At 41.9% G+C, this 27,044-nt stretch overlaps 1 protein-coding gene across 1 annotated transcript in view; it reads right to left on the bottom strand.

Moving 5' to 3' along the window:
* Positions 1-27,044, bottom strand: part of SLC35F1 (solute carrier family 35 member F1) — a 339,461-nt gene that overhangs the window by 124,587 nt on the left and 187,830 nt on the right. Inside the window, exon 2 of the mRNA XM_067546648.1 lies at positions 25,293-25,468. Within this exon, the coding sequence (XP_067402749.1) occupies positions 25,293-25,468 (176 nt within the window). The remainder of the gene's footprint in view (positions 1-25,292; positions 25,469-27,044) is intronic.

Genomic DNA, 27,044 nt, shown 5'->3' with positions numbered 1-27,044 from the left:
TTAAAAAAGCCATGAGATCTAAAAAACATGAAAATGTAAGCTTCTTATTTGCCTTTTGATTTAAGCCTTTAGGTTTCATGTTTACAAGCTTTTCTCTGCAACCATGCTAGAAATTTTTAAATAAATGAAAGCTGAAATTCTCACATAACCTGACTCCAAGAGCTGGGGCTTTAAGAAAAACACCAAATATAAAAAGATTCATAATACAACAGTAGAGGTGGCAATGCTGTGCTCTACACCAGTAGATAATTGCTTGGCCCTTGTCTTCACCATGCCTGCTTTGTTTCCCCAGTTGCCCAGGATAGAAGATAAAGATAAAAATTTGTGCTAAATGACTTGTCCAGTGTTACACAGTGAGTTGGCAACAGAGATGGGAATAGTACCCTTGGGACTTGAAATGTGATCTTTTATAAATTATAACATACAGAATCTAAATACGATGCCAGATACCGGGCTATAAACAGAACCTTGTTTATAAATGATCTCCTTGCCTTCAGATGAAAAGACCTGGAAATGCATGCAGCTATGATGAGGGAGGGAGGGAGGATGCATCCTTGTGAGATGACTTACAGTCAGTATGGAACTCTCACTTTACAACACTACAATCAAAAACTTTGTGAAACTCTATCAGAACTTCTGATCACAAGGGGTTATTCTTTCAAAGAAAAATTTATCAGCTTTGTTTCCATGGCAGCAGCCATGAAAAGATTATCCCACGTGCAGAAACTACACCAGTGTTCAAGGTGAAATATTTAATGCATCAAAGCCATATACATTATTATTTCTTTACTTTATATTTTAATTCCAAAGAATGAGCTATAACCTCCATTTGCTTTGGTAGGGCACAAGAACTCAAAAACGAATAATAATTTTCCACATTAATGAATTTCCTGTCTGAAAAAGGGTATTTCCCCTCAAACTTTACCTATGTGAAATTCTTATTATAGCTTATGCATAAATGAAAGCTTTGTGCTGCTGGGGTAATTTGTGATACAGAGATCACCACTTGCTGATGTAGTGAAAAGGCAATTGCATAACAGAAATAATGCACTGCTCTAAAATGCAGCATAGCAGTGTCTCTCTCTCCTCCCTCTCCCAGAAGACAAATATTTGACCCCAATCCTGAAGTTCTCAGTCAGGCAAAACTCCCACTGATTCATTCAGTCAAAGGACTGAGTGACAGCATCAGGTTTGGGCATGATGGCAGTATTGCTGTTAAATGACAAAAGGGCTCTGCTGTAGTGCCCCTACTTCACCGTGTTGTTCCTTCCAAAGGGTTCTAACTTCCTCCACTAGAAATAAAAACCAAACTGTGGGGGGATCCGTGTTAGAATGCACCTTTTTATCAACACGGCAGAAGTGGATCGAGTAGGGAAGGAGCTATGATTTAACTCAAAAGAAGCAGCAGCACTTAAGGAAGGATTTGAAGGACCAAGTTGTGGTCAGTTAGGGAGGGCTTCCATAGGGGACCACATAGAAGAAAGCACAAAGATAGTTATGGGCTAAAGCAGTCAATCAGGAGGATGCAGAAAGAATAGCAAATATGGTAGGCGTCCAGCTTGGCTTAACAAAGAAGTCTTTGGCGAACTTAAACACAAAAAAGAAGCTTACAAGAAGTGGAAGCTTGGTCAGATGACTAGGAAGGATTATAAAGACACTGTTCGAACATGCAGGAATTAAATAAGGAAGGTCAAAGCACAATTGGAGTTGCAGCTAACAAGGGACGTGATGGGGAACAAGAAGGGTTTCTACAGGTATGTTGCCAACAAGAGGAAGATTAGGGAAAGTGTGGGCCCCTTAGAGAATGAGGGAGGCAACCTAGTGACAGAGGATGTGGAGAAAGCTGAGGTACTCAATGACTTTTTTGCCTGTGTCGTCACAGACAAGATCAGCTCCCAGACTACTGTACTGGGTGGCACAGAATGGGAAGGAGGCGAACATCCCGCAGTGCTGAAGGAACGGGTCCAAGACTATTTAGAAGGATTGGACATACACAAGTCCATGGGGCCGGATGCAATGCACCCGAGGGTGCTGAGGGAATTGGCTGAGGTGATTTCAGAGCCATTGGCTATTATCTCTGAAAGCTCGTGGCAACAGGGGGAGGTCCTTGAGGACTGGAAAAAATCAAATATAGTGCCCATCTTCAAAAAGGGGAGGAAAGAGGATCCAGGGAACTACAGACCGGTCAGCCTCACTTCAATCCCCGGAAAAATTATGGAGCAGGTCCTTAAGAAATCCATTTTAAGGCACTTGGAAGAGAGGAAGGTGATCAGGAACAGTCAACACGGATTCACCAAGGGAAAGTTATGCCTGACCAACCTGATTGCTTTCTATGATGAGGTGACTGGCTCTGTGGATGTAGGGAAGGCGGTGGATGTGATATACCTTGACTTTAGCAAAGCTTTTGATACTGTCTCTCACAGTATTCTTATCAGCAAGTTAAAGAAGTATGGGTTGGATGAATGGACTATAAAATGGATAGAGAACTGGCTAGATAATCAGGCTCAACAGGTAGTGATCAATGGCTCCATGTCTAGCTGCCAACCGGTCACAAGCGGAGTGCCCCAGGGGTCGGTGCTGGGGCCGGTTTTGTTCAACATCTTCATTAATGATCTGGATGATTGGGTTGTTTGCACCCTCAGCAAGTTTGCGGATGACACTAAGCTAGGGGGAGTGGTAGATACCTGGAAGTTAGGTGTAGTATACAGAGTGACCTAGATAAATTGGAGGATTGGGCCAAAAGAAATCTGATGAGGTTCAACAAAGAAAAGTGCAGAGTCCTCCACTTTGGAAGGAAGAATCCCATGCACAGCTATAGACTGGGGATCAACAAGCTAGGCAGCAGTTCTGCCGAAAAGGATCTGGGGGTTACCGTGGATAAAAAGCTGGATATGAGTCAGCAGTGTGCCCTGGTTGTCAAGAAGGCTAATAGCATATTGGGCTGCATTAGGAGGGGCATTGCCAGCAGGACGCGGGAAGTGATTATTCCCCTCTATTTGGCATTGGTGAGGCCGCATTTAGAGTATTGTGTCCAGTTTTGGGCCCCCCACTACGAAAAGGATGTAGACAAGTTAGAGAGAGTACAGCGGAGGGCAACAAAAATTGTTAGGGGGCTGGAGCACAGGACTTATGAGGAGAGGCTGAGGGAATCGGGCTTGTTTAGTCTGCAAAAGAGAAGAATGAGGGGGGATTTGATAGCAGCCTTTAACTACCTGAAAGGGGGTTCCAAGGAGGATGGGGCTAGACTGTTCTCGGTGGTGGCAGATGACAGAACAAGGAGGAACGGTCTCAAGTTGCAGGGGGGAGGTCTAGGTTGGACATTAGGAAAAAGTTTTTCACTAGGAGGGTGGTGAAGCACTGGAATGGGTTACCTAGGGAGGTGGTGGTATCTCCATCTTTAGAGGTTTTTAAGCTGAGGCTTGACAAAGCCCTGGCTGGGATGATATAGCTGAGGTTAGTCCTGCTTTGAGCAGGGGGTTGGACTAGATGACCTCCTGAGGTCCCTTCCAACTCTAATATTCTATGATTCTATGATTCTTCTATTATTACTGGAGGATCAGAGGGAAAGGGGTCTCAGTAAGAAACAAAACCAGAGAAGTAGGAAGGGGCAGAGTTGTGAACGGTCTTGACGGTGAGGACAAGAAGCATAAACTTGATGTGATGGAAAAGAGTGGAGTCTGTGGAAGGATCCATTGATCCTAGATTTAAATTAACACCATCAAATTAAGCAGGGGGGAAAAAAGAGAGCTATGCCTATGATTATGCTGCAAGCCTGTTCAGTACTTTACCTTTCTGATGGTCCAATTTTCACATCATGCTGAGATCCCTAGCTTTGCTCTAGCTGACATTGAGGTCTTAGTCTCAGTTGCTGTTCCTCCTATTCTCAGTTTATTATTCTCTAGTTTCCTGCCTGTTTTTCTGTCCATGCAAACCATCTCAATGGGTTTAGATAGGAAAAACTAGTGTGCCTGCAAAGTTATGCCGAGGAGACAGTGCAAATAACATTCCAATATGTACCCCTGATTGACACATTAAACCATTTTCTGTTCCACTTCACTTTTTGGAAAGTGTGTGCAAATTAAGCACAATTCTAAATTCCTTCAACATATCAGGACCACTTCCATTTGTCCCTCACTTAGAATGGAAAGACACTTGTGCCTACATTTCCACCAGGCATGTCCTCCGGTGCAGGAGGAAGCCCAGTTTCTCTGCTGAGTAGAAGGATATCCTGCTGACGAGGGAGGCAATACTACAGCAGTTCTGTGAGGGAGAAGTCATAAGGGAGGAGTCATAAACCTCATCTTTAAGATGTACTACCCCTTGTAAAACATCACAGATTTGTGAGATTGCTAGGGACAGTCTGCCTTTATAATAGTGGTGAAACCACAGTACTTACCCAGCAACATGCTAGATTCTACGTCTTCCACAAGCCCAGACGTCCTCAGAATGAAGGAGTCAAGATATGTCCCTGGCTGCTGTGCCAATATGTCTGTGATTAGGTGATTTGGCATCCTGGAGAACCTGCATATTGATGGAATGGATCCCCTTCCTGCTCCTATAGGCCACTGTGATGGAATACATCCCTGTATTCACACCCTACACACTACTATAATAATCTTTGTACAAGGTATGCCTTGTAAGGGATCATTTGAAAATTATTAATTTGTTTGACAGTATTGTTCTGGTAAAATATGTGTAGCAACATTGTATGTAAAGTTATAAGATTCTCCTGTATGATGTTTTCAACACATGTTCCAAACCCCACAGCTTTGCCCAGGCAGAAGTCAGGTCTGTCCCAAACAAAGGCAGGAATGTGTGCTTGCCTTAATTCGTATTTAAGCGGTAAGCAGAGTCATCAAACAGAAAGAGAAAACAAAGGAAGTTCAAACAGGTGAGAAAAAAACCCAGCAGGGAACATCCTTCCACATAGACTGTGTCTTCTGCTCTCAGCTGAAAATGTTTATCAAGAGGGGAATGAAACTATAAAAAGAAGGGACAAATATCCCAAGGCACCCTCCTCTTTCTCCCTGTCTGTCTCTGGCATTGCACCTAAAAAGACAAAGAAAAAACAGCTGTTGGACTCTTGGGGGGGAGGGGAGAGGGAAAAGTTTCCTTACCTGAGCATTTGGTCAGTAATCTGCTGGAGCACGTGGTGAGAAACTTTGCTTGAATCTCATACCGTTTGTTAAATTAGGCACTAGTAAGTGTTTTATTTTTCTTGTAACCATTCCTAACGTTTATGCCTCATTACTTATACTTGCTAAAATCTCTCTTTGTAGTTCATAAACTTGTTTTACTGTTTTATCTAATCCAATGTGTTTAAATTGGAGTGTCCGTGTACTCTGTTTAAAATAAACTGGCATATTATTCCCTTAAAGGAATGACAGACTTCATATGTGTAATCTGATGTGATTTCAGAGCCATTGGCTATCTTTGAAAGCTCGTGGCAATTGGGGGAGGTCCCTGATGACTGGAAAAAGGCAAACATAGTGCCCATCTTCAAGAGAGGGAAGAAAGAGGATCCAGGAAACTGCATACCAGTCAGCCTCACCTCAATCCCTGGAAAAATCATGGAGCAGGTCCTCAAGGAATCCATTTTAAGGTACTTGGAAGAGAGGAAAGTGATCAGGAACAATCAACATGGATTCACCAAGGGCAAGTCATGCCTGACCAACCTGATAGCCTTCTATGAAGAGATGACTGGCTCTGTGGATGTGGGGAAAGCGGTAGACGTGATATACCTTGACTTTAGCAAAGCTTTTGATACAGTCTCCCACAGTATTCTTATCAGGAAGTTAAAGAGATATGGGTTGGATGAATGGACTATAAGATGGAGAGAGAGCTGGCTAGATAATCAGGCTCAACGGGTAGTGATCAATGGCTCCATGTTTAGTTGGCAGCTGGTAACAAGCGGAGTGCCCCAGGGGTCGGTGCTGGGGCCAGTTTTGTTCAACATTTTCATTAATGATCTGGAGGATGGGATAGATTGCACCTTCAGCAAGTTTGCAGATGACACTAAGCTAGGGGGAGTGGTAGATACCTGGAAGGTAGGTGTAGTATACAGAGTGACCTAGATAAATTGGAGGATTGGGCCAAAAGAAATCTGATGAGGTTCAACAAGGATAAGTGCAGAGTCCTGCACTTTGGACGGAAGAATCCCATACCCAGCTACAGACTGGGGTCCGACGGGCTAGGCAGCAGTTCTGCAGAAAAGGACCTGGGGGTTACAGTGGATAAGAAGCTGGATATGAGTCAGCAGTGTGCCCTTGTTGCCAAGAAGGCTAATAGCATATTGGACTACATTAGTAGGAGCATTGCCAGCAGATTGAGGGTAGTGATTATTCCCCTCTATTTGGCATTGGTGAGGCCGCATTTAGAGTATTGTGTCCAGTTTTGGGCCCCCCACTACGAAAAGGATGTGGACAAGTTGGAGAGAGTCCAGCAGAGGGCAACAAAAATTGTTAAGGGGCTAGAGCTCAAGATTTATGAGGAGAGACTGAGGGAACTAGGCTTGATTAGTTTGCAAAAGAGAAGAATGAGGGGGGATTTGATAGCAGCCTTTAACTACCTGAAAGGGGGTTCCAAGGAGGATGGGGCTAGACTGTTCTCGGTGGTGGCACATGACAGAACAAGGAGCAATGGTCTCAAGTTGCAGCGGGGGAAGTCTAGGCTGGATATTAGGAAAAAGTTTTTCACTAGGAGGGTGGTGAAGCACTGGAATGGGTTACCTTGGGAGGTGGTGGTATCTCCATCTTTAGAGGTTTTTAAGCTGTGGCTTGACAAAGCCCTGGCTGGGGTGATTTAGCTGAGGTTAGTCCTGCTTTGAGCAGGGGGTTGGACTAGATGACCTCCTGAGGTCCCTTCCAACTCTAATCTATGTTTCTATAATTCTGATATATTTGCACTGTCCAGGAGAAGGCTGGGCAGTACAGGACATATGTTTCTGGGGGAAGATCTGGGACTGGGGTGTGATGGTGAGAGCCAGGGTGTAACTGGCTGGCTGCAGTTACACACAGACACAAAGGACATGGATTGCATACTGGTAGGCTGTTTGTGAGTGGTCCAAGACCAAATGGCACCCCATTAGGAGCATCTTTAGCCCATCCCCCACCATTTATTAAGCTTTTGAATACCTTATTTTTATTGCATTTGTAGCCCATTTCACGACTTTGATCCACAATTTGAATGTATGATTTATCCCTGTCATATAAGACGCTAAATTTGCATGCTATGATCTGTAAATGCCATATATAAGCAAATAAAAAAAAGTTTCCTCTAAGCTTATAGCAACTTTTCAATTTTAAGAATAACTGAAATGTACTAACATCAAGAAATTGAACTGTGCACCAACATTGGTTAGATCAATATTAAATAGTGTTACAGTGGGTGACAGCCTCAGAATGTTAACCCTAGTTATTTAGTTCAAAAGGTCGCTTTTCTCGCTTTTGCCCTCGTGAACTGAAGCACAGCACCAGAGCGATCCAAAGACTGGCCAATGACATTTTCTGGCAATAAAATAGCAAGCGATGTCAGTCTTTTGTCAGCCATCATCGATTGAAATATGTTTTAATTAGCCTGAGTTTCTAAAAGCAGCACTCTACACTCACAACTGTGACCAGCAGCATGAGCAGAATCCTCAAAACTATCCACACATTAGGAAAAGCGTCCTTCAGCTCTGCATCATGAATGAATTAGAGAACTTGATATGGAGAGTGCTTCCCATCTGGCAAAATGTGATGGATGTTGTCCAATTCGACATAGAGGTCTTTACCATTGACGTCTGAACATTCCCCATGTGTCAGCGTCCGGTGAAGGTCCATACAGTTGTTCAAGAGTGTTTTCCTATCCATTGGCATGCAAAAGGTCATACAACTCCCTCCGCCACCTCCAGATCTTTTAATGGCGCTTCATTTGCCCAAATATTTCTTTGATTAACAGTTGGGCAGTGTCAACAAGCGAACAAAAATCTCCCTCTTGAATTTTTATTCCAAGCTTCCCATCACCTCATCTCTGCCCTTGTAACCAAACGGTCTGTTCTTCCAATGAATACATGTTTCCTTGATGACAGGCTCCACTCCTAAGTTTTCCGCCATTTCTTTAGCAGCAGTGATGGCATCATCAAATCCATTGTCTCTATACGCCACAGTGAGGGAGCTTCTCATCAAAGTAGTAGCCGTTGCTATGTCCATTGACTGAGTTTGTAATGCCTTGATTACAACGTTTACTTGGAACAGGATATCATGACAAACTATAATTGAAACCAGAAGTTTGAAGTGAGTGATCTGGTTTGCCAGGCTCTGTGCTTTGTGTTGAATTCCAGCATTGGCTTAACTCGACTGTGCCAGTTCCATCAGTGCATCATAAATCTCAGTCACTTGAAACCTCACTGGCCTTATGCTGTCAATGCAACTTTCCCAGTAAGTATCACTTAGCGGCTTCATGGTCAGATTTGTAACACTGTCAGTGTGAGAATCTTCCATCTGATAGTTGATGCTGAAAACAAGATGCATATCCTTTGCAGTACTTTGAGGAGAGATACTGAATCTAAAGAAGATTGCATCTGAGACAACCAGGTTGAGGGAATGCCAGCCACAAGGCGCAAAGAAAGTTCTTGGATTCAGTGCAAGGATCCTTGCCTGGACACCACTATTTCTCCCCTTCATGTTCGCACCATTCTTGTAGTTTTGGCCATGCCAGTCCTGAAGCTTTATTTTATTCTCATTCAAAACGTTCATATATACCCGCAAGGGCATGGCTGATAATATTAGGTGGTTTGAGGAAAATGTAGTTCTCAGAAATTCTGGAAGGTTCCACAAGATTCTAAAAAAGGTCCAGAACATTCTAGGAGGTTAGTGAAAAATGAATCCACATATGGAATATCTGAAACATTTTACTTCCAACATTATATTTTCTCTTTTGTCGCTAACAACAAAAACAGCACCCCAAGCTTGGCACTCCCCCCAAGCCCGGCACCCTAGGCAATCGCCTGGGATGCCTGCTCCTAAATCTGGCCCTGTTACTACAGCAAGGCATTGTAAGGCACCCAAGGTTGCAGGGCGGGGTGACACAGCACCCCACTAGTCTGGACTCTGCATGAGTATGTCATAGCCACCTCACTACCTGGGAAGCATAGTGTGAAGGGAACAAGTGCACTTCATAGCACACCGAACCAGGCATGAGAACTATGTGGAGTCATGAAACTCTCGACCTTGATGCTGTCTGGACATAGAGGAAGTTATTAAAATAACCCCTTCTGAGAATGGCATTCAGGAAGTACTCCAGGCAGATAGAAGTATCAAGCTGGCTTTCTGAGTTTTCCACAAAGATTCCCTGAAAGGAACTATTGCCATGGATTGTAGGACTTTTGTCACTAACCACTAAAAGTATATAGAACATGATTACGAGGAGTGACTCACTCTCCACATCCTCTTCCTAGAGGTGCCCGACTAATTGTGTTACAGCTGTATCTTTGGAACACTTGCTCTACTGGTAAATAGAAAAAAGCTAATTCCTGGCCTGTGTAGCCTATGGGGGGGATAAGGCTGGGTTCTATTACATCCCCAGTGCAACACAGGCCTTCTCTTTTTCTCTTCTCTGAGCCCCATGTTGATCACAATGTGGGCAAAGGAGCACTAAAGAATACTGCCAAGGGAATTCCTGTTAATTTTTTGGGACTCTGGGTAAAATGAGCGCCTAATAAGGCAACTTGGTGCAGGTGCATTTTCTGGTGCAAAATATGTGAATTTCATGGGCCCTTCCACTTCTGTGAGCTACTTCGAGAATTTATTTGCAGAAGCATTTTCTGGCTACACCTCCCTCATCCTCCCAGAAGCTACACTTCCCAGGCTTAATTTTTTGGGTCCACATTCTAATTATATCTAGGGTTATCATGTGTCCAGGTTTTTTGGTCCTCCAATCTCTGTCCAGGCAGATTTTTGAAATATGAACATATGTCCATGATTTTTCCTTCATCTTCCTTTTGCCAACATCTATTCTGATAGAACTGCAATTCCCGGTGTGCCCTAATAGCAGCATGTGTCTTTACGAGATTTGCCTCCCTTACTTCTACGCTGCTGCTGCTGGTGGCAGTGCTGCCTTCAGAGCTGGGTGGCCAGAGAGCGGTGGCTGCTGGCTGGATGCCCACTTCTGAAGGCAGCACTGCTGCCAACAGCAGTGCAAAAGGGTGACATGGTCTGGTACTGACATAGAAACTTTACCCCCTCTTTAGCTCCCCCTTCCTCTGGCAGTGTCCTCTATCTGGGAACTTGAAATATGGTAGCCCTAATTATACCCAACTGACACCTTCCTTTGAAAAAGTGGTGTGGGCACAAACATTACTTGTTCCTGGTTACTGCAGATACAATGGTTCAATTTGGTAACACGATGTTTGAAAGTTTAGCTCAAGAGGTCTTCTTAATTTCTATGATAATAAAATTATCCCCACCCTAAACAATTCAGGAAAAGAAAAAAAAACCTTTAATCATTTGAGGCTCTGAAGTTTATGCTATTAAGAAATGTATAATCTCTACTTTAAAAGGGATAATATTAATGCATAATAGAAATAATTCCTTCAGTAGGAATTAATTTAGCAAGTTCCTTACACGGAAAAGGTTTATTAAAAAATATAGTTTTTCTGTTTTCCTGCTCATATTGGATGAGGTTTTCAATTAAAAATTTACAATCAATATCCAGCTTAAAAGTCTGCAATAAAGACACTCAGTTTAGTTTCCACAGCTAGACAATTCTACCCTAACAAATGTGAAGACCACGAAGCAAAATTGCAAAAGGCACTGCAGATATCTAGACCCTATTGCTTTAGATATGGTTCCTCTCAAGTAGTCAATAAAGTTTGACTCTGGTTTGTTCTTCCTATGGAGTGATGACTGCAGAAAAATAGTATTGTAAACTACTGCACTATATAACATTACTTTCTATCTTATTGCTCTGGCGGAGACAACATGCAGGTAACAATTTCTGTTGTTTTGCAATTCCACACCTTTCTAGTGGTACCAATCATTCTTCTCTCTCTTCCCAGTTTTTGACTGAAAAATTTTATTTGTTGCTTCTCAACCTGCTGTTTACTTCTGTATCCAGGATTCTAATAATCCCATTAAACAATGCTCATCCGCCACAGGCTAAACCCTGAAAAATAGTATGCAGCATTCAGGAGACTATCTTTTAACGGTGAAATTCACAGGACACAGACAGACTCTCAAACACATAATCTGTGATCACAAAGTGGAAATAGAAGCAGAGAGACACAGAGAAATCCAAGGCACATTGAAAATTCAGAGAGAAATGGCTCTAATGAATGTGACAGAAGAGATTGAAAATGAATAATCATTTCTACTTCACTGTTCAAAATATTAAGAAATATGGAAGAGACCCTTCCTCAGACTACTGACAAAATGAAATCTATTAAAAAGTATGGAAGAAGAATTGAGCATTTTCAGAGAAGTGAGTGAGACAGCAGATAGAATATTACTTAGCCATAACTATTGATGTAAACCTTTCTCTGTTCGCTATAATTTTATTTAGACAGCACCCTCTACTTCTTACAGTTCTATGCCAATTTCCACCTTGAGGGTTACCCCTGACTTCCCTAGCAGAAATATGACGCAGTTATCCTGATAATTGGTGGTGATCCATTGTTTTTTAATCTAGAGAATATTGACTCTCAAATAATTCCATCACCCAAAAAGACAACACTTCTCTATATAGACTTACACACAGGCAGAATCCTCAAAAAACTGGAACTGAAAGCTACATAGGCATTACAAATACAATAGATGTGTTATCTAAGTCAGTCTGTCCAGCATGTATTTCTGAGCTCAAAGCAAAAGTGATTGTTCTCTAGTGTCTATGGGAGCCATTTCTCCTCTACAATTATGCATTATTTCTGTTGATGTTAATGGGAATAGTAGTGTGTACACCACAAAAACGTTATGGACAAGCACTCAAACTTTTGAAGGTGCAGCTATGCCTAGCTGTTAACATCATGATGATGTAATGTGGAAAGCACTTGATAAGTGAGATCTCTAATTTGAAAGAAAAAGAATCTTTCATAGATGTCATTATATTATTGGCAAAAATACTATACAGAAAACATCTGAAAAGCCTGAAACGGCAGCACCAGCACTTTCTTCGGGAAAAGCCTCAACATAAAGTGGGGGATTGCCATACTAATGTCAGTGTCCTCATGGAGGCCAACATCTTCAGTGCTGAGGCCCTGATTATCCAGCACCAGCTGAGGTGGAGTGTGCGTGCCTGATGCACACTTACCAAAACAATGGCTGTACGCCCAACTCACCAAAGGAGAAAGGAAACAAGTAGGCCAAAAGAAACACTTTAAAGACACCCTGAAGACAAGCATCAAGAGTTGCGGTATCGACATCACACACTGGGAGACAGTAGCCCAAGATAGGGCTAACTGGAGAAGTCTTGTCAGAGAAGGAACAACCATTTTTAAGGAAAATTGCCTGACAGACAACTGTCATGCAGCAATTGTGGCCCAACCCTGCCTTCCAACACCACCTGCAACATCTGCCAATGAGTCTGTGGCTCAAGGATTGGACTCCTCATTCACCAAAGGATCTATATAAAATAAAACCCATGAATCATCCTTGACCACTGAGGGATTGCCAACAATAGTAAATGCCATGGTCATCTGGATGTCTTTGAGAATGCTGAAAGGGATGTTGTTCTGACAGTCTGACTTGAATTCTTATATTGAAACAATTGTACATTATTTTTCTTCAGTGTGCCTTTTTCCTTTAAAGAATCATGGACGTGCTATTTTCTTTCTCTCTGTCCGTTTTGTCTTACTCCATGGTCATACTGTAGAGAAATATCCTACTGGTAAGGGCAGGTTACTCTATTTTCTAAAAATAAAAATAAAAACCCAAACCTACAGATATACAAAATCCCCACTAAAGCAACCATGACTAGATTCCAAATTTTTTATCTGCAATTCAAAAATTTCACAGAACATGGGAAAAGAGCAGGCATTTCTCAGAGCGCTGATCTCAGCCCCTCACGTGCTGCCTGTCAGTGTCTGTGCACAAGCGTTGCCAGTCACATAAAAGAAGCACACAGTAACCATTCACATTGTAGCACGTCTGATGTTGCAGCTGGCATGTGGGGCAGGAAGTTTTCTAATGCTGCTGTTGTTTAGTAACTTTCCATCAGACATATAGTTGGCCATTGAAGTTAATGGCAAAATTCCCCTAGGTTTCAGTGAGGTCAGGATTCCACCCAGACTGAACAATTATTATCAGTTTAGGATAGGTAAAGAGTATCACAACCAAAAACTCCACCTAAGAACATGGTGTTCTATAATTGTCAAAAGCAATGCAGTTCCATTACTATAAGCAGTATTGATTTTTACCATTACTATAGTTTTTTTCCTTTCCACTACATAGTCATCAAAATAACACAACACACTGATGCAAGGACCAAAGTTGAGACTCACATCCCAGTGGGATGGGAAGGCTTTTGTGACTGCAAGCCACCTTTGTGCCCTTCAGACCATGGGTTGCTCAAGAGACTGGATAGGCCCTTGGCATAACTTAAACAGGCTCCCAGAACACTTAGGGCAGCCTGGGGAGGCTGCTCTAACTTAAAGCTGCAGCACTGCCTGGAATCTCAGCAGGTCTGCATGCTACAGCCCTGTCCTTGACATGTTCCTCCCCCACCCCCACTCCACCCTCAGCATGCACCATACATCAGGGCTTGTGGCCAGATAGTAAGCGTGAAAAATTGGTACAGGGCTGGTGGGCAATAGGCAGTTATATAAGAAAAACCCTGAATATCGGGACTGTGCCTATAAAATTGGGACATTTGGTCACCCTAGTGAAGGGCTCCTTGGAGGGCAGCCTTATGGCTGTCTCCTACAGAGTCTCCTTGCTTGGTGAATCCTTCCCTACCCAAACCTGGGGCCACTTTATGGTCACTCCAGGCTTCTACCGTGTGTAAAGGGGTGTGAGGGGGTGTGAGGATCTTATCCAAAAGATCTTTGGTGCAGGGTGCTGCAATTACACTTTTCGCCCACCAGGGGCTGCTGTGGTGCCAGAAGAAAGGGCAGCTGCAACTGTTTCCGGTTGTGAGTAGTTGAAGGGTGGTTCGGTGCTGAATGGCAGCTGCAGCCCCCGCCAGGTGGTAGGGTCTAAGTGGGGGGCAGAGAGGAGGAGGCTGGGCCAGAATTCAGGAGGAGCAGGAGGGGGTGGGACTACAGAAGGGGGGGGGGAGCTCATGGAGACAGGGGGCAGAGCCCCCCAATTTTCTGTTTAGCCCACCTGAGCCTCCCTACTGGATAGAGGCTGGCACCACCCCTACCCTCACCCTTCAGAATTATGAAGTAATATCAGTTGTCTTGCACAACCCTATTGGATGAAACCACAATATCTTTTTCTTTATGGGTCTGATACAATTCCCATTGAAGTCAATGGAAGGATTCCACTTGACAACAGTGATCAGGCCCTACAAGAAAGGTTAGATGTGGGCCAAGAACTAGGTCCTAGGAATTCCTACATTCCAATCGTGGTTCAGACATTGACATTCTCTGTGCTTTTGGGGAACCCTCAGCTTCTCTGTTTTGGTTGCCAAATTGGCAAAACTGGGAAGATCATTATTGTGTTTCACTCACAGCTATTTTGTAAGCACAAGTGTTTACATTTTAAAGATGAAAAGCTTATTAATTATTATAATAGCACTGGCATCCAGAAATGTAACAGGAATATAAAGGGATCATACTTTAATAGTTCACAGAAGAGCCAAAACAGAGAGGGAAAAAAATGAAAATATAAAAAGACTGAAAAACTCTAAATCCACTGATTTAGAGAATATTTGTAAATTTCTGCCCCGAAGATACATTTACTTGTAACAATAATTATACAGATTATGCTGATAATAATGCAGTTAAAGAAGGAGGAAATTACTATTTGTGTTATTGCTTGGCAGAAAGTTTGTGTCATAACAACAAATGGGAAATTGTGAAATCAATCTAAGCCCTTATCAGCTGCCATAGCTTTCTCTTCCCTTGATTCACATTATCTTTTATAGTCCTTATTCTAGGTGACAGAGAGGATAAGATACTTTGGTTTGCAGGGAGCAGAGTTACTATCAGTTGCATCACAAGTATTCTCTTTATACTACTAGCATCTTGTCAACAGAAGCCAATCAAATTAGAAGAAGAAAATAGGCAAGTGGGCCAGTTATCCCATGTGATAAACATTCTGCACTTCCAAGCCTGCACAAAAAATATGATCTGCATAGGGCTGTACTGCAGGTCTTGTGTACAGCCTTCTGTAAGGTTTCTGCAAAACTGGATACTGCTGAGTCCTTGATTTAATGAAAACATAGAGAGGCAATTCAATTCACTGCAGGGACCACTTTGTTCTTTCATTATGATTCTTTTTTAATGAGAAAGACGATTGCAAGGATAAACTCTATTCCTCTGAATTTTTACACTAATTATATACAAAGCACCATTCTGGCAGTGCGGGACTTATCTCCTTCAGGCAATACAGTTATCTTGTAACCACACTTCAAATCTCCCATATGAACACTGAAGCTACGTGCAGTGAATGTGCATTGCACTATGCTTGCTAGCAGCTTGAATTGATGAATGTTTAAATATTCCATAAATTGCAGGCAAAGACTGATGCTAGATAAAATGGGAGGCAACCCTGGCCTCACATTTAGCTTATAGCAATAGAATCGGAGGTGCATTATTTTAGCAAAACCATTAACTATCCTCAGTAGGGTGGGAAAGGATGGTCTGTTTTGTAAAAAGCAGCAATTGAGATATCTATGTAGCAGAAGAAAAAGAGATGGAGCCGTATACTAACTCTATAAAGGACAGTTATCCCTTAATTGCACAGGAGACATACTGTGTGGAGTTGCACTATATTTGTGATTGAGCCCCCACCTTTAAAAAAAACAGTTTATAGTATGATATAGAGCAGGGCAACCTTGGAAAGCTAAAGAACCACTTTATCCTCAAATGGAATCACAGAAAGCCACAAAATCATCTCAGCACAAATTTCTATTCTGTTCATGTCCTTATACTGTATCCGAGTGTTTTCTACACATAGTTTAAGTGACACAACTAGCATCTGGCTTGCAGCATTTTCAAAAGTGTGGCCTCTTTGATCGGAATCATCTGTGACTACCTGACTGAGACAACAACTCCTGTAGTTGATGACACAAGTGTTCAGACTGCACCCACAACAAGAACTGCAGGCTCAGTCTGACCACTGAGGATGTGTATCCTCAATCAGGTCATCACTAAGGATTTGTGACCTCGATCAGGTAGTCATAGGTACAAGTATTGAGATCTACACCACAATTCAAAGGCTGCCACATTTTACAGGTGCAAATTGAGTGTGCAAAAAAGGTGGCCAGGCCTCAAGCTGGCTGAAAATCGGGGCCTATACAATCATGTTTGCACCATGATGTAGCACCACTATCACAAGTTGACCTAGCATAAGGACAAAAACAGTTATGCCAGGATTATATTTTGGTTCTCCTCAACTCCATTAGACACATTAGAATCTCCCCCTTCTTGCTCACTTATATCTCCTGATGACAGAGGCAGGTGTGTGTGGGGGGGTGTTAACCCTTCCCCCCCTCCCTTCTTTTCCTGACCGCTGAGATGGAAGGAGGGACACTAGTATCGCCTACCTACTTGTTCAGCTCTCCCTTGTGTCCGAAAGTGATCCTCTGAGCTGCACTTCACTTACCCTGCAACAGACCAAGTGAAATGAGAGCTCTGGTCTCCACCTGACCTATATGCAGGACCCCACAGAAGAAGTGTCACTGATACAGGGAAAACACCAACATGGATGCTTGGTTAGATCTTGGTTCTATTGATTTGGGATCATCATATGTATTTTAGCATTTATACCGTTATTGAATGGCACACAGCATTCAGACACACCATTATTGTTCATACTTAACTGCTGCCACCAGGATCAAAGAGGATGAGCCCTTTCAATTTTTTACTGCTATCTGTGTCTCATGATGTTTGTTACTGTAGGATGTACATGATTTACTCTAATAACATGATGCAACAGGATGGGAATGTTATGATGTGACACCATCTCTAGGATCAAAGGGAAAACACACTTTTTTAAAGATAAAATGCATGCTATGGATTTAGACAGATGTCTCTAATCTAAGACTCAGGAGGACAGAGTCTGCAAGTCAAAGTGATAAAAAAGAAGGTAGGTAAAGCAACTCAAAATCACCAACACATATGCATAATGTCTTGCAGCAGTATTTCTCTCTGCAAGTACATATTTATAACCTTCTAAACCTGCTGGCAAAGCAAAAGGCACCTGATGAAAATTGACTAGAGCTCTGAGATATTTGGCCCCTTGTGTGAGTGAAAAGGATGCAGAGGGCTATGTAGTCCTGAAGTGTATGTCTTGGTGGTATAAGGGCAGTTGACAATGACGAGCCCTCAGGGTAAAAGAAAATTCCCAAATGAGAGGAGGCAAAAATAATGTTAAAAACCTCTAAAAAAACCAACCAGACAAAACAAAACAGTAGCAGGTGAGAGCTAATGTTTTTACCCTTTACTCTCACATATGGTGTGGAATAAATCTTGTTTCATTGAAATCACATCAGCTCCTGTGCTGTGGCTGAAGAAAGTAAATAAAAGGGAAACTTTCTATAGTAATTAGAAAAGTATATCAAAGGAATAGAATCCCCAAGTCCTTTACAAATTATACATACCGGAATCATTTCATCAACTACTGAATTGCAGCCCCTTCTTGAGTGGAACAGCAATTTTTTTAAAACAATGCACAGCAACATCATCCAATAGTTTAAGGCAGGAAATGGAAAAAAAAAAAGTACCTTATTCAATTGAAAATACAGGGAAAATTTAAGCAGACACAATGTAATTATCCAAATTGGATTGGCTAGGAAACTGGATCTATTATTACTATTGTTTAGATTGCAGAAGTGCCTACATCATTCCAAACACAGATAAAGACACAGTTCTTTGCACCAAAAAGAGTAAAAACTAAAATGACAACTCCTTCTTCTGGAAAATCCATGGAATTTTAAACAACAAGTTGTCAGGAATCAGAATTGTAGTTTTATTTCTCATCCACTAACTGATTTTTATCTGAATAACATCAGGGATCGTCAAATTACAGGCAAAGACTGCCAACTGGCAGACTGGATAAATGTATCCCATATAATTTGGCATTCATGGCTGAGAGACTGTTGAAGTTACAGGAAGTGCACTATCCACTGATGACTACAAAATAACACACAGTAGGGGGAACATGAAACATTGTTGAGAATTCCAAATACTAAGATGTCATTTTGGTGCTGATCCCAAGTGGTAATGCATGTCTAGGTATTTATTTTTTAAAATACAGGGTAAGACTATGACTTTAAGCACAGCCCTGCATTGGGATAGGAGGAAGGGCCCTTTTGCAGTGGGAGCTCCAGAAAGAATCTTGTCTAACTTGACTAGTATCCATCCTGGGTGTCAAGAGCACTGCTTGCTGCAGTGGGAGCTCTGCTAACCTTTGACAAAAATTGCAACATGTTCTGTTGTCCTGTGTGAGGGTTGGGTCATGGCCTGCCCCATGAGGGAGGCCAGTACTGCTGCTGTCACAAGTAGAGTTGGTCAGAGGAGCAAAACTCCACTTTTGAGGTTTCAAAATTGTCTGCATTCTGCACTGGAGCCAAATCAAAACCTTTTGAACATTTTTTGCAAAACTGATCCTGTATTGAAACATTCATTTTTTAACTGAAAACCTGAGCTCTTCAATTTGGATCTCTCGCTCTCTCCCGAAGTGACTAGAGAGTCCTCGACCGCAGAAACCTTCCCATCAAAAACTTTATCCAAATCAATATGCCTCCGCACAGGGCCCCCACATGGGGGGGGGGGGGGAGGGGGAGAGAAGGGTACACTTTACTGGCCCAGGCTGCAACCCCCATTATGTGTGTGGGAGGGGGTCTGTGTTACAAGTTTGTACTGGGCCCAAAAAAATTATGCTTGGGCCCTACTTCCGCAAAACGTTTTGGCTTTGACAAAACAGCCTATTTAGACAAATCTACATTTTATTGAAAATGTTCTGTCCAGCTTTAGTCATAAGCCTTATGTAGCACCTACATGTCCCAGCCACATTATTATGTGAGACCCAAACTGTTTAAACAGAGGTGCCAACTGTGGTGAAAGTTCCTTGGATATCCAGTGACTAGCCTATGTGATCTGACCTATAGGATCTGGCCCTTCATAAGTTAAAAGATAAATGCAGTTTTATTACTCGAATGCACTTGACCAAGAAAAGACATTTTTTGTTGTTTTGACTGTTCATCAGACAGCAGATGGACAGTACAGTGAAATAGAGTGACTTCTGTAAAGGTTGTATTTTCATTCAAACACACTGTTTGTACAAGTGGAGGGACCCATTTGAGTAGCAGGTATATTAGGAATGCACACATTAAGACTGCACACTGAGGTCATAGGTCAAATCCAAGAAGGAAATCGATAGAAACATGTGGAATGACTTCAGCTCTTACTAGTCTCACAGGAGTCTGTAACTCACTGTTCCATGGCACAGGTCAAGTCTGCTTATATGTCAAATGTAAGATGTTACAGTGACTCTAAGGAGAATTATATTTCCATTGACATATGGCATGACCTCATCACTTAGGATGGTAGAAGGAGGATTCATCCAGCTATATGTACATTCATACAACCCTTCTGAATTAGCAAGTTATTGTCCTGATTTTGCCACCCCTATGTATGCTGGAAAAGACATACTGAGCAAATTGTCCTATTTAAATCATTGCAGAATAAGGTGCTACTCTGTATGAATAAAGGCAGAATCCGGCCCTCTGGGATTATTTGATATTTTTTCCCTTCCGTTCAAAATAGATACCTACTATTCTCTCATCCCTTAGTTATTTTACAGTGTTAGTATATGTACTGTATTCCCTTATAACATACTTGGTGGCTTTTAGAAGTAATTTATTTTTGCCTGCAAGCTGCTGATACCTCCACCATAGGGTTGATTGCAGACAATTAACATTTACCTCTTGGTCCACTGTGGACAGTTTCCCATTTATTGCTTTTTCAGGTGCTAACACTGATCTCCCCCAGGTTTCTTTTCATGGCTCCATTTCACTGACAGAAGGATCATTAAGTCTCTCTCTTGCCCTCATTTTGTAATCACCTCTAACACAAATGAGTAGCCACAAATGTCTAGAAAGGATCCTACTAAGCAGAATCCTTTTCTGATTAGGGGACAGAGCTGAGATAAAATGTGGTACAACCTTTTCCCTCAACACAGAAGATAAATAATAGGCTTTGGCACACAAAATAAAAATGTTCCAAGTTACCCTGGAAGGAAGTACTACGTGCTGTAGATTTAATTAATCTCTATCACAGTTTTGGAAAAATCAATTAGATTATACATAATGATATAATCATATGATGTTGCTTTAATAACGTTTACTGTTATAACCTCGATTTATCTACATACACACAAAGAAATTGAAAGAAAAAATTCAGAGCCTAATGCTTAAATGCTGGTACTTCAGTAAGTGTGTTACTAATGTTAGCTATAATGTGTGCATTGTAAATAATGAATAAGCTTAAAGTTATAGAAAATGGAAAGCTGACATATGATTTTGTGGAAAAAAAATACTTAAGTGAACACAAAAATCCCCCAAACAAAATAATTGGGAGAGTTGAGAATGATTTTCTGATGGAAAAGGCAGTTTCTGAAAAATGGAAATTTTCTATGGGGAACACTTGATTTTGCTGAAAATATTTGATTTTCCCAATAGAAAAAAGCAAAATGAAAAAATTGTTTTGGGACACTGATTTGGGACATATCTGACACACATTGTTTTGTTTCCAATCATTTCAATACGAAATTAAACTGGATTTCCCTATCAGGTCACTGCCTAATAGGAGTTGTAGCCATGGGGGACTACTCACATAGTTAAAGTTAAGCAGATGCTTAAGTGCTTTGCTGGACTGGGGCAAAAGAATTCAGCATCTTTTAGGATTAGGCCCGGAAGAAGCTTGAAGGTTAAAGAGAGAATTCTGTCATAGGGAGGATGGAGGATCTCCAAGCCTGAGCAGCCATATCCAGTGATGGAAAGAACAGTCTCAGCTAGATTGTACTTTAAGCAAATTTGAAATTCTGTATCTGGTACTCAGATATGAAGGTGTTGGACATCCTATGAAAACCTAAGACCGACAGACAGCTAGATCCTTAAACATATCCAGAAGGAACGTGGAGTAGCCCATACCTTTTCCTTCTACAGGAAACCAATGTTTTCCCTCTTCTAGATAGCTGCAGATTTCTAACATTTCTAGAAAGCGCAATCCTAACTATCCAAGCCAACTGCTGTTGTGAAAAATGTAGAGTCATGAGAACACGAGGCCGTTTTTATGATGGTGTTTTGCTATGTAGGATAGAGTAGCAGGGACAGATTATAAAGTGGCATAAACTGGTGTGGCTTCATTGTCTTCAATGTAGCTATGCTGATTTACCCCACCTGAAGATCTAGCCCTGAGTATTTTGCTCAAAAAGGAAGTTAAAATGGGTGATACAGTTCCACAGTGATCTATTGGGTGGAACTATTCATTGTGGCTGGACTAGCAGTGCCACCCTAACAGGTAAGAGGGTGAGTGGGGGCAGGAAGGCTGACCTGGGTAGGAAAAAAAAAAAAGGAAGTGAACACAGAGGCTAGTGAGACTGGAGATAGAAATGGGCCATTCAGTAAAAAGGATTTCCCCCTTTACTAGGAAAGATGGTGGACAGTCAGAGAAGGCCAGTTCAAAGGGGATTCAGGGAAAATCTAGATTTGGAAGAGCTCATTAAAGAAACAGGAGTCACATCCAGGGAAGTTAAGGATGCCCCCAAAGAAGTTACTGGAAGCAAGTGTTTCAGTTCTGCAATGAAATTCTGTTTAGCTTCTCAAGTGAATGCTTCTGTGCCTGTATATTCTTCCCAATCCATTTATCCACTCAGAGAGAAAACAGAAGAAAAAATAGGGATGAAGTTATTTTTGATTTCTAAAGAAGTTTTGATGGTTTGATTTCTGAAAGAGAAAGATAGGGTCATTTAAGAAATCTTAAATTTTGCATATGGAGTAGAAGAAGCTTTCTGATGTTCCAGCTCTCAGAACTGTGTCAGCCTATACAAAATTAATATAATTGCTATGTGGTTTTCATCTGTTAATGATGCCAAACAATTAGAGCTGCTAGAAAAACTGCTTTAGTCAAGCACACACAAATAAAGAATTTAAATAAATACATAAGCAAAAGGCAATGTTGGGCTTGTTAGGAACAACGCCCCTAGGGTTGCCACCTTTCTAATTGTTGGTAACCGGACCCCAAGGCTCTTCCTCCTGCTCCCTCTCTTCTCCCCTGAGACCCCACCCCTTCTCTGCCTCTTCTCCCCCCCATTGCCCTGTCATTCCTTGGATTGTCTCCACCTCCCTCCCCCCCCAGCTGGGCTCCCTCTACTCTGGGGCTGGGATGGAGCTGCTGCAGCCTGACAAGGAGCCTGCCTGCAGGTAGGAGGTGCTCCTGGCTAAGCAGGGGCTGGTGCAGATTAATGATCTGGTGCCTCACCCTGCCCCATGGTAACTGCACTTTTGGGGTCCGGTCACTACATTTGACCAGACACTGCCAGGTCTCTTTTTCGACTGGATTTTCCAATAAAAAACCAGGCACCTGGCAACCCTAAATGGCACCCAGACCCAGAAGCCAAAAACCAGACTGTCCAGGTAAAACCGAGACAAATGGCAACCCGGCATATTGAGGACCGACAGAAACCTACTGTGGATTTTAGGTCTGTTCTGATACTGTTTAACAGTGTAAGCATAAGTAGAACTGTGCATGTGTAAGAAATAGCAGAGTCATCATGTCTGTGAGAAGAAAAGAAAGTAACTAAAAAAAAGCTAAAAACAACGAGTTTGAACTAACACTAACCCTGTACTGACAGGGGAGGAGAGTTAACATGGAAATGAGAGACTCGTACATATTTCTAAGAAAAGGTAACAAAAACCTATGTATAAGTTAGTGTAACAAAGGGAGGTTGAAGCTATACTGGCTGGTGCGGGAGGCGGCTGTGATGAGATCATCCTAATAAGCTTCCCACTTGTAAGTAATTGACCACCACATGCTGAGTGTTTTGCCTTAATAAATATTCGTTAGATCCATCCGCTGAGTAAGTGAATCTCAATCCAACAGGGTTCTGTCACAAAGCAGTATTAAATGGCCAATAAATGAAAGGGCCCTGTGCTGCTGTAATGCTCTGTAGGAACATTATGGAATGTGCTTGGATTACCGTGCTCCCTGCCTCTGTGTCCATTCCTTTACTGGGATTTTTCTGGGATCCTGCCAATTCGAACCAATCCTTCTTGGCAGTCCCTGCTCCAGGCTATTCAGTGGGTGCCCTCCAATTCTTGCTATCATTCTTCTGTGACCCAACTTTAAACAGCAGCCCTCTTTAAACACCTTCCCTGACCACTGTCCCAGAGGATCATCCTCCCTCAACACCTATGCCCTCCCTTCTAGAATAATGCTGCACCTGGCAACAAGTCCTACCCACTGCCTGCTTACTTCATGAAGGCTCTTCTCACTGGCACCCAACACGGTTAAGTGAAGGAAATGAGAATGCATCCAAATCCCTCTACATCCGGACCTGCAACATTTGGCTGAAGTCCCCAGCTCTGCTACAGATTTCCAGTGTTACCTTGGATAAGTAACTTATTCTTTCTGTGCTTCAGTTGCTCATCAGGAAATATTAGCATCTCCATTTTATATTCTCTGACCCTTTATCTCTCTTGTTTAGTCAGCCTGTAAGCTTGTCAGGGCAGGGACTGTCTCTTACTGGAATGATCATTCCTGGCTAGGGTGCGTTCAATATTAGCTTGTGTATCAACAGTTTAATCCACAAAGTTAAACCTTTCTTTTCTTTTAGACTAGATACCTGTCCCTCTGTGGATGGGTCAATTACCAAACTTTCATACCTTCACCAGAAAACTATACCTTTTTGGCACACTATATTTTCAAACTGTGTTAGGACCTTCTGGGGAATTGTGTCTTCAGCACTGCTCTTGATAGAAAGTTTTAAACAGTCGCAAAACTCAGTGTGTGCTAGATGTGCTAATAGTGTTCTAAATCTAAATGTGGAATGGCACCACAGGTCATATGTTCCAACACAGGGTAACTTTTAATATAAAAGATATCACCCCACCCACCTTGTCTCCCCAAACTAGGGTAATGCTTTCAAACACACCTAAGTGACTTAGGAGCCCAAATCTCATTAAAAGTCCTTAGTCACTTAGGAGCCTAAGGGTATGTCTATACTGATGGCGGCAAAGTGTAGACCAGGCTTAGTCTCATGTCACTTTTGAAAATGAGACTTTTGGGGTATAACAATTTTGTAAACTGTGTGATAGTAGTTATGCAAGAAACTGGAAGGAACGTGCAAGAAGAATGTTCCCAAGAAAATATTTAGGCAGGAAGGATACAGATTTTTCTTTTTGCTTTCCCACAACACTACTGTGTTTATTATTTAGTAATCTACTCCTTTTCAATGAAAGTTTGCTTTTTCCTTTCATCCAGAAAGGATGTGTTCTGGAAAAAAGGATCAGTTAATATAAACAGAATAAGAATGTCAGTAAGGGTAAAATTTTTAAAAGCATCATTCAATTCGACTTAGGCCTAAATTTGTTTTTAAAAAGGTATTTAGGTGTTGCAGTGCTTAGCGCTGCAGCACCTCACTGATTTAGGAACCCAAAGCTCATTTTCAAAAGGTATCTAGGCTCTGAGACAGTCACTGGAATTTAGGCTGTAGTATTTAGGCCTAAATTGAATTGAATGAAAGGCAAGGGGACGTAGGCTCTTGAGTGACTTAGATGCTTTTGAAAACAGGATTTAGGTGCTTTTGAAAATTTTGCCCAAAGCGACTATATTCTACAAAAAACAATGTTCCCTCTTTTGGCATTCACACCTTCCAATCAACTGTTGTGAATGGGACTCATCCACCCTGATTGAATCACCTTGTTAACACTTGCCCTCCTCTCTGTGATGTAACTCACCCATCCTTGCATGTGTATATATACCTACCTAACTGAAGTTTCTACTTCATGCATCCGACGAAGTGGGTTTCTGCCCATGAAAGCTTATGCCCAAATAAATTTGTTAGTCTTTAAAGTGCCACAGAACTCTTGTTGTTTTACATTCTACAAAATAGCTTACAGAAGCTATCTCCTTTCCAGAGAACGGTACTTACCTTGTCTGACAGCTAGTGTAGTAGTGTAGACCAAGAATAGGAGGATGTAATTGAGGAAGCTCTGAAAAACAGGAGTGTTGGCATGGAAATCCTCTGACAAATACTTGCTGGTCAGGCCAATGCCACAGATAAGAAGGGACAAAACCTGGCCGAGAGCCACAGACAGCAAGAGCTCCCTAAAAGAAACAAGAAAAAACAGACATAAAACTCTCAGCCAACCAGGAAATTCTTCTCCTCCAAGGAGGAGCATAAGTCCAAATGAAAGTTTTAAAACCTGAGAAGAAACATGATGGCCTTGATCTCTACTGTACCTGGTAAGAGTTATCTAATAAGTATTGCCATCTCTTTGCTCAGCATTTACTGAAAACTGCCCAAACATACTGGCTTTTGTGTTATATAAACCTCTTGCTTATGAAAGAAGAGTACTGAAATGTCATGTACACAACACAAGGGATAGATTTGGTGAATATGGGCCCATTTAGTTTGAAAACTGCCTCACCCCTTCCCAAATTTGCTTGTGTGTTTCTCAATGGAAAGACCCAGGAGTATAAATTCACATTTGCAATACATAAGAACGGTCATACGGGGTCAGACCAATAGTCCATATTTATCTAGCCCAGGATCCTGTCTTCTGACAGTTGCCAATGCCAAGTGCTTCATAGGGAATAAACAGAACAGGTAATCATTAAGGGCTACAATGCAAGTATATATCTGTCCCAGTATTTAGTATGTGTGTCTCTGTAGACACAACCAAATGGAGAAAAACATGGGATTTTATCATGTTCCTGGATCAACATTTTTATAAAATAAAAAATATGAATGTACTGTCCTCTTTCTTTTTTTCTCTCTCATCTTATTTACATTTTGCTTTCATTTCTTTCCTTGTACTGTGCATCTTTTCTTTAGTCTTTTTCACCACCTTGTTTCCCTCCTCTGCTCTTTGCAGTTTTGCAGATTTTTCTCTTTGAAAACATTCTTTTCATCACTTCTTTTTACTCCAAGAAACTTCCTTGTCTGAATTGGCCTCTTGCTTCAATTTCTCTTTCCATTCATCATTCTCTCCCACCCCCAATTGACTTTTCTTCCTCCACATTCCTTCTTTCTTCTCCCCTCTTCCCCCAAATACTTCTGCCCTCTTCCCCCTCTCACACTGTCCATGTTCTCCCTCAGCATCCTCATCATTTTCTCTTCCCTGCCCATTAAGTCCTGGTTCTTTGTTATCTCTTTGTACCACAGTTCACTTCAACCCAGATAAAGAACATTCAAATGTTACTTGCTTGTGCTTTAAGCCTTGTCATAGGATATTCTGCACATGCAACATAGGAATAATTTTTTGAAAAATTTACCTTTGAGAGTTTACTGTGAACACACCCAGACACACTATTTTGTCCCTACTGTTGTGCTGGTGCCAAGTCTATTCCATCTCTGTGTCCTGCTCCATGTGGGGACAGGCAAAGGCAGCATGTCAGAGTATAGAACCACAGCATGGTGGCAGGGGTTTTAGACTATCACTAGGGAGTAAGGGAGGGCGAACAGACACAGTCTAAAAGTGACTATTTCAGGCACACTATTCAGCTGGGATGAAAATCTTTTTTATATGCCACCACCTCCAAATATTAAAAAACCTTTCAAAGCTGCTTCCCACTTTCTGCCACATCTCCTACAGAGTGGCTGAATATTTGGCAATTGTGATAGATCTAGGCTATAAGGATCCCTTTCTTGGTAACCTCAGGTGTCAGATTTGTTTCCCCC

Source organism: Emydura macquarii, unplaced genomic scaffold, assembly GCF_026122565.2.
Source record: "Emydura macquarii macquarii isolate MOO-44397 ecotype Brisbane River unplaced genomic scaffold, CSIRO-AGI_Emac_v2 contig_1146, whole genome shotgun sequence".
NCBI classification, from domain to species: Eukaryota; Metazoa; Chordata; order Testudines; family Chelidae; genus Emydura; species Emydura macquarii.
The sequence above is the reverse complement of the archived record's forward strand: the minus strand, read 5'-3'. Positions and strand labels throughout refer to the sequence as shown.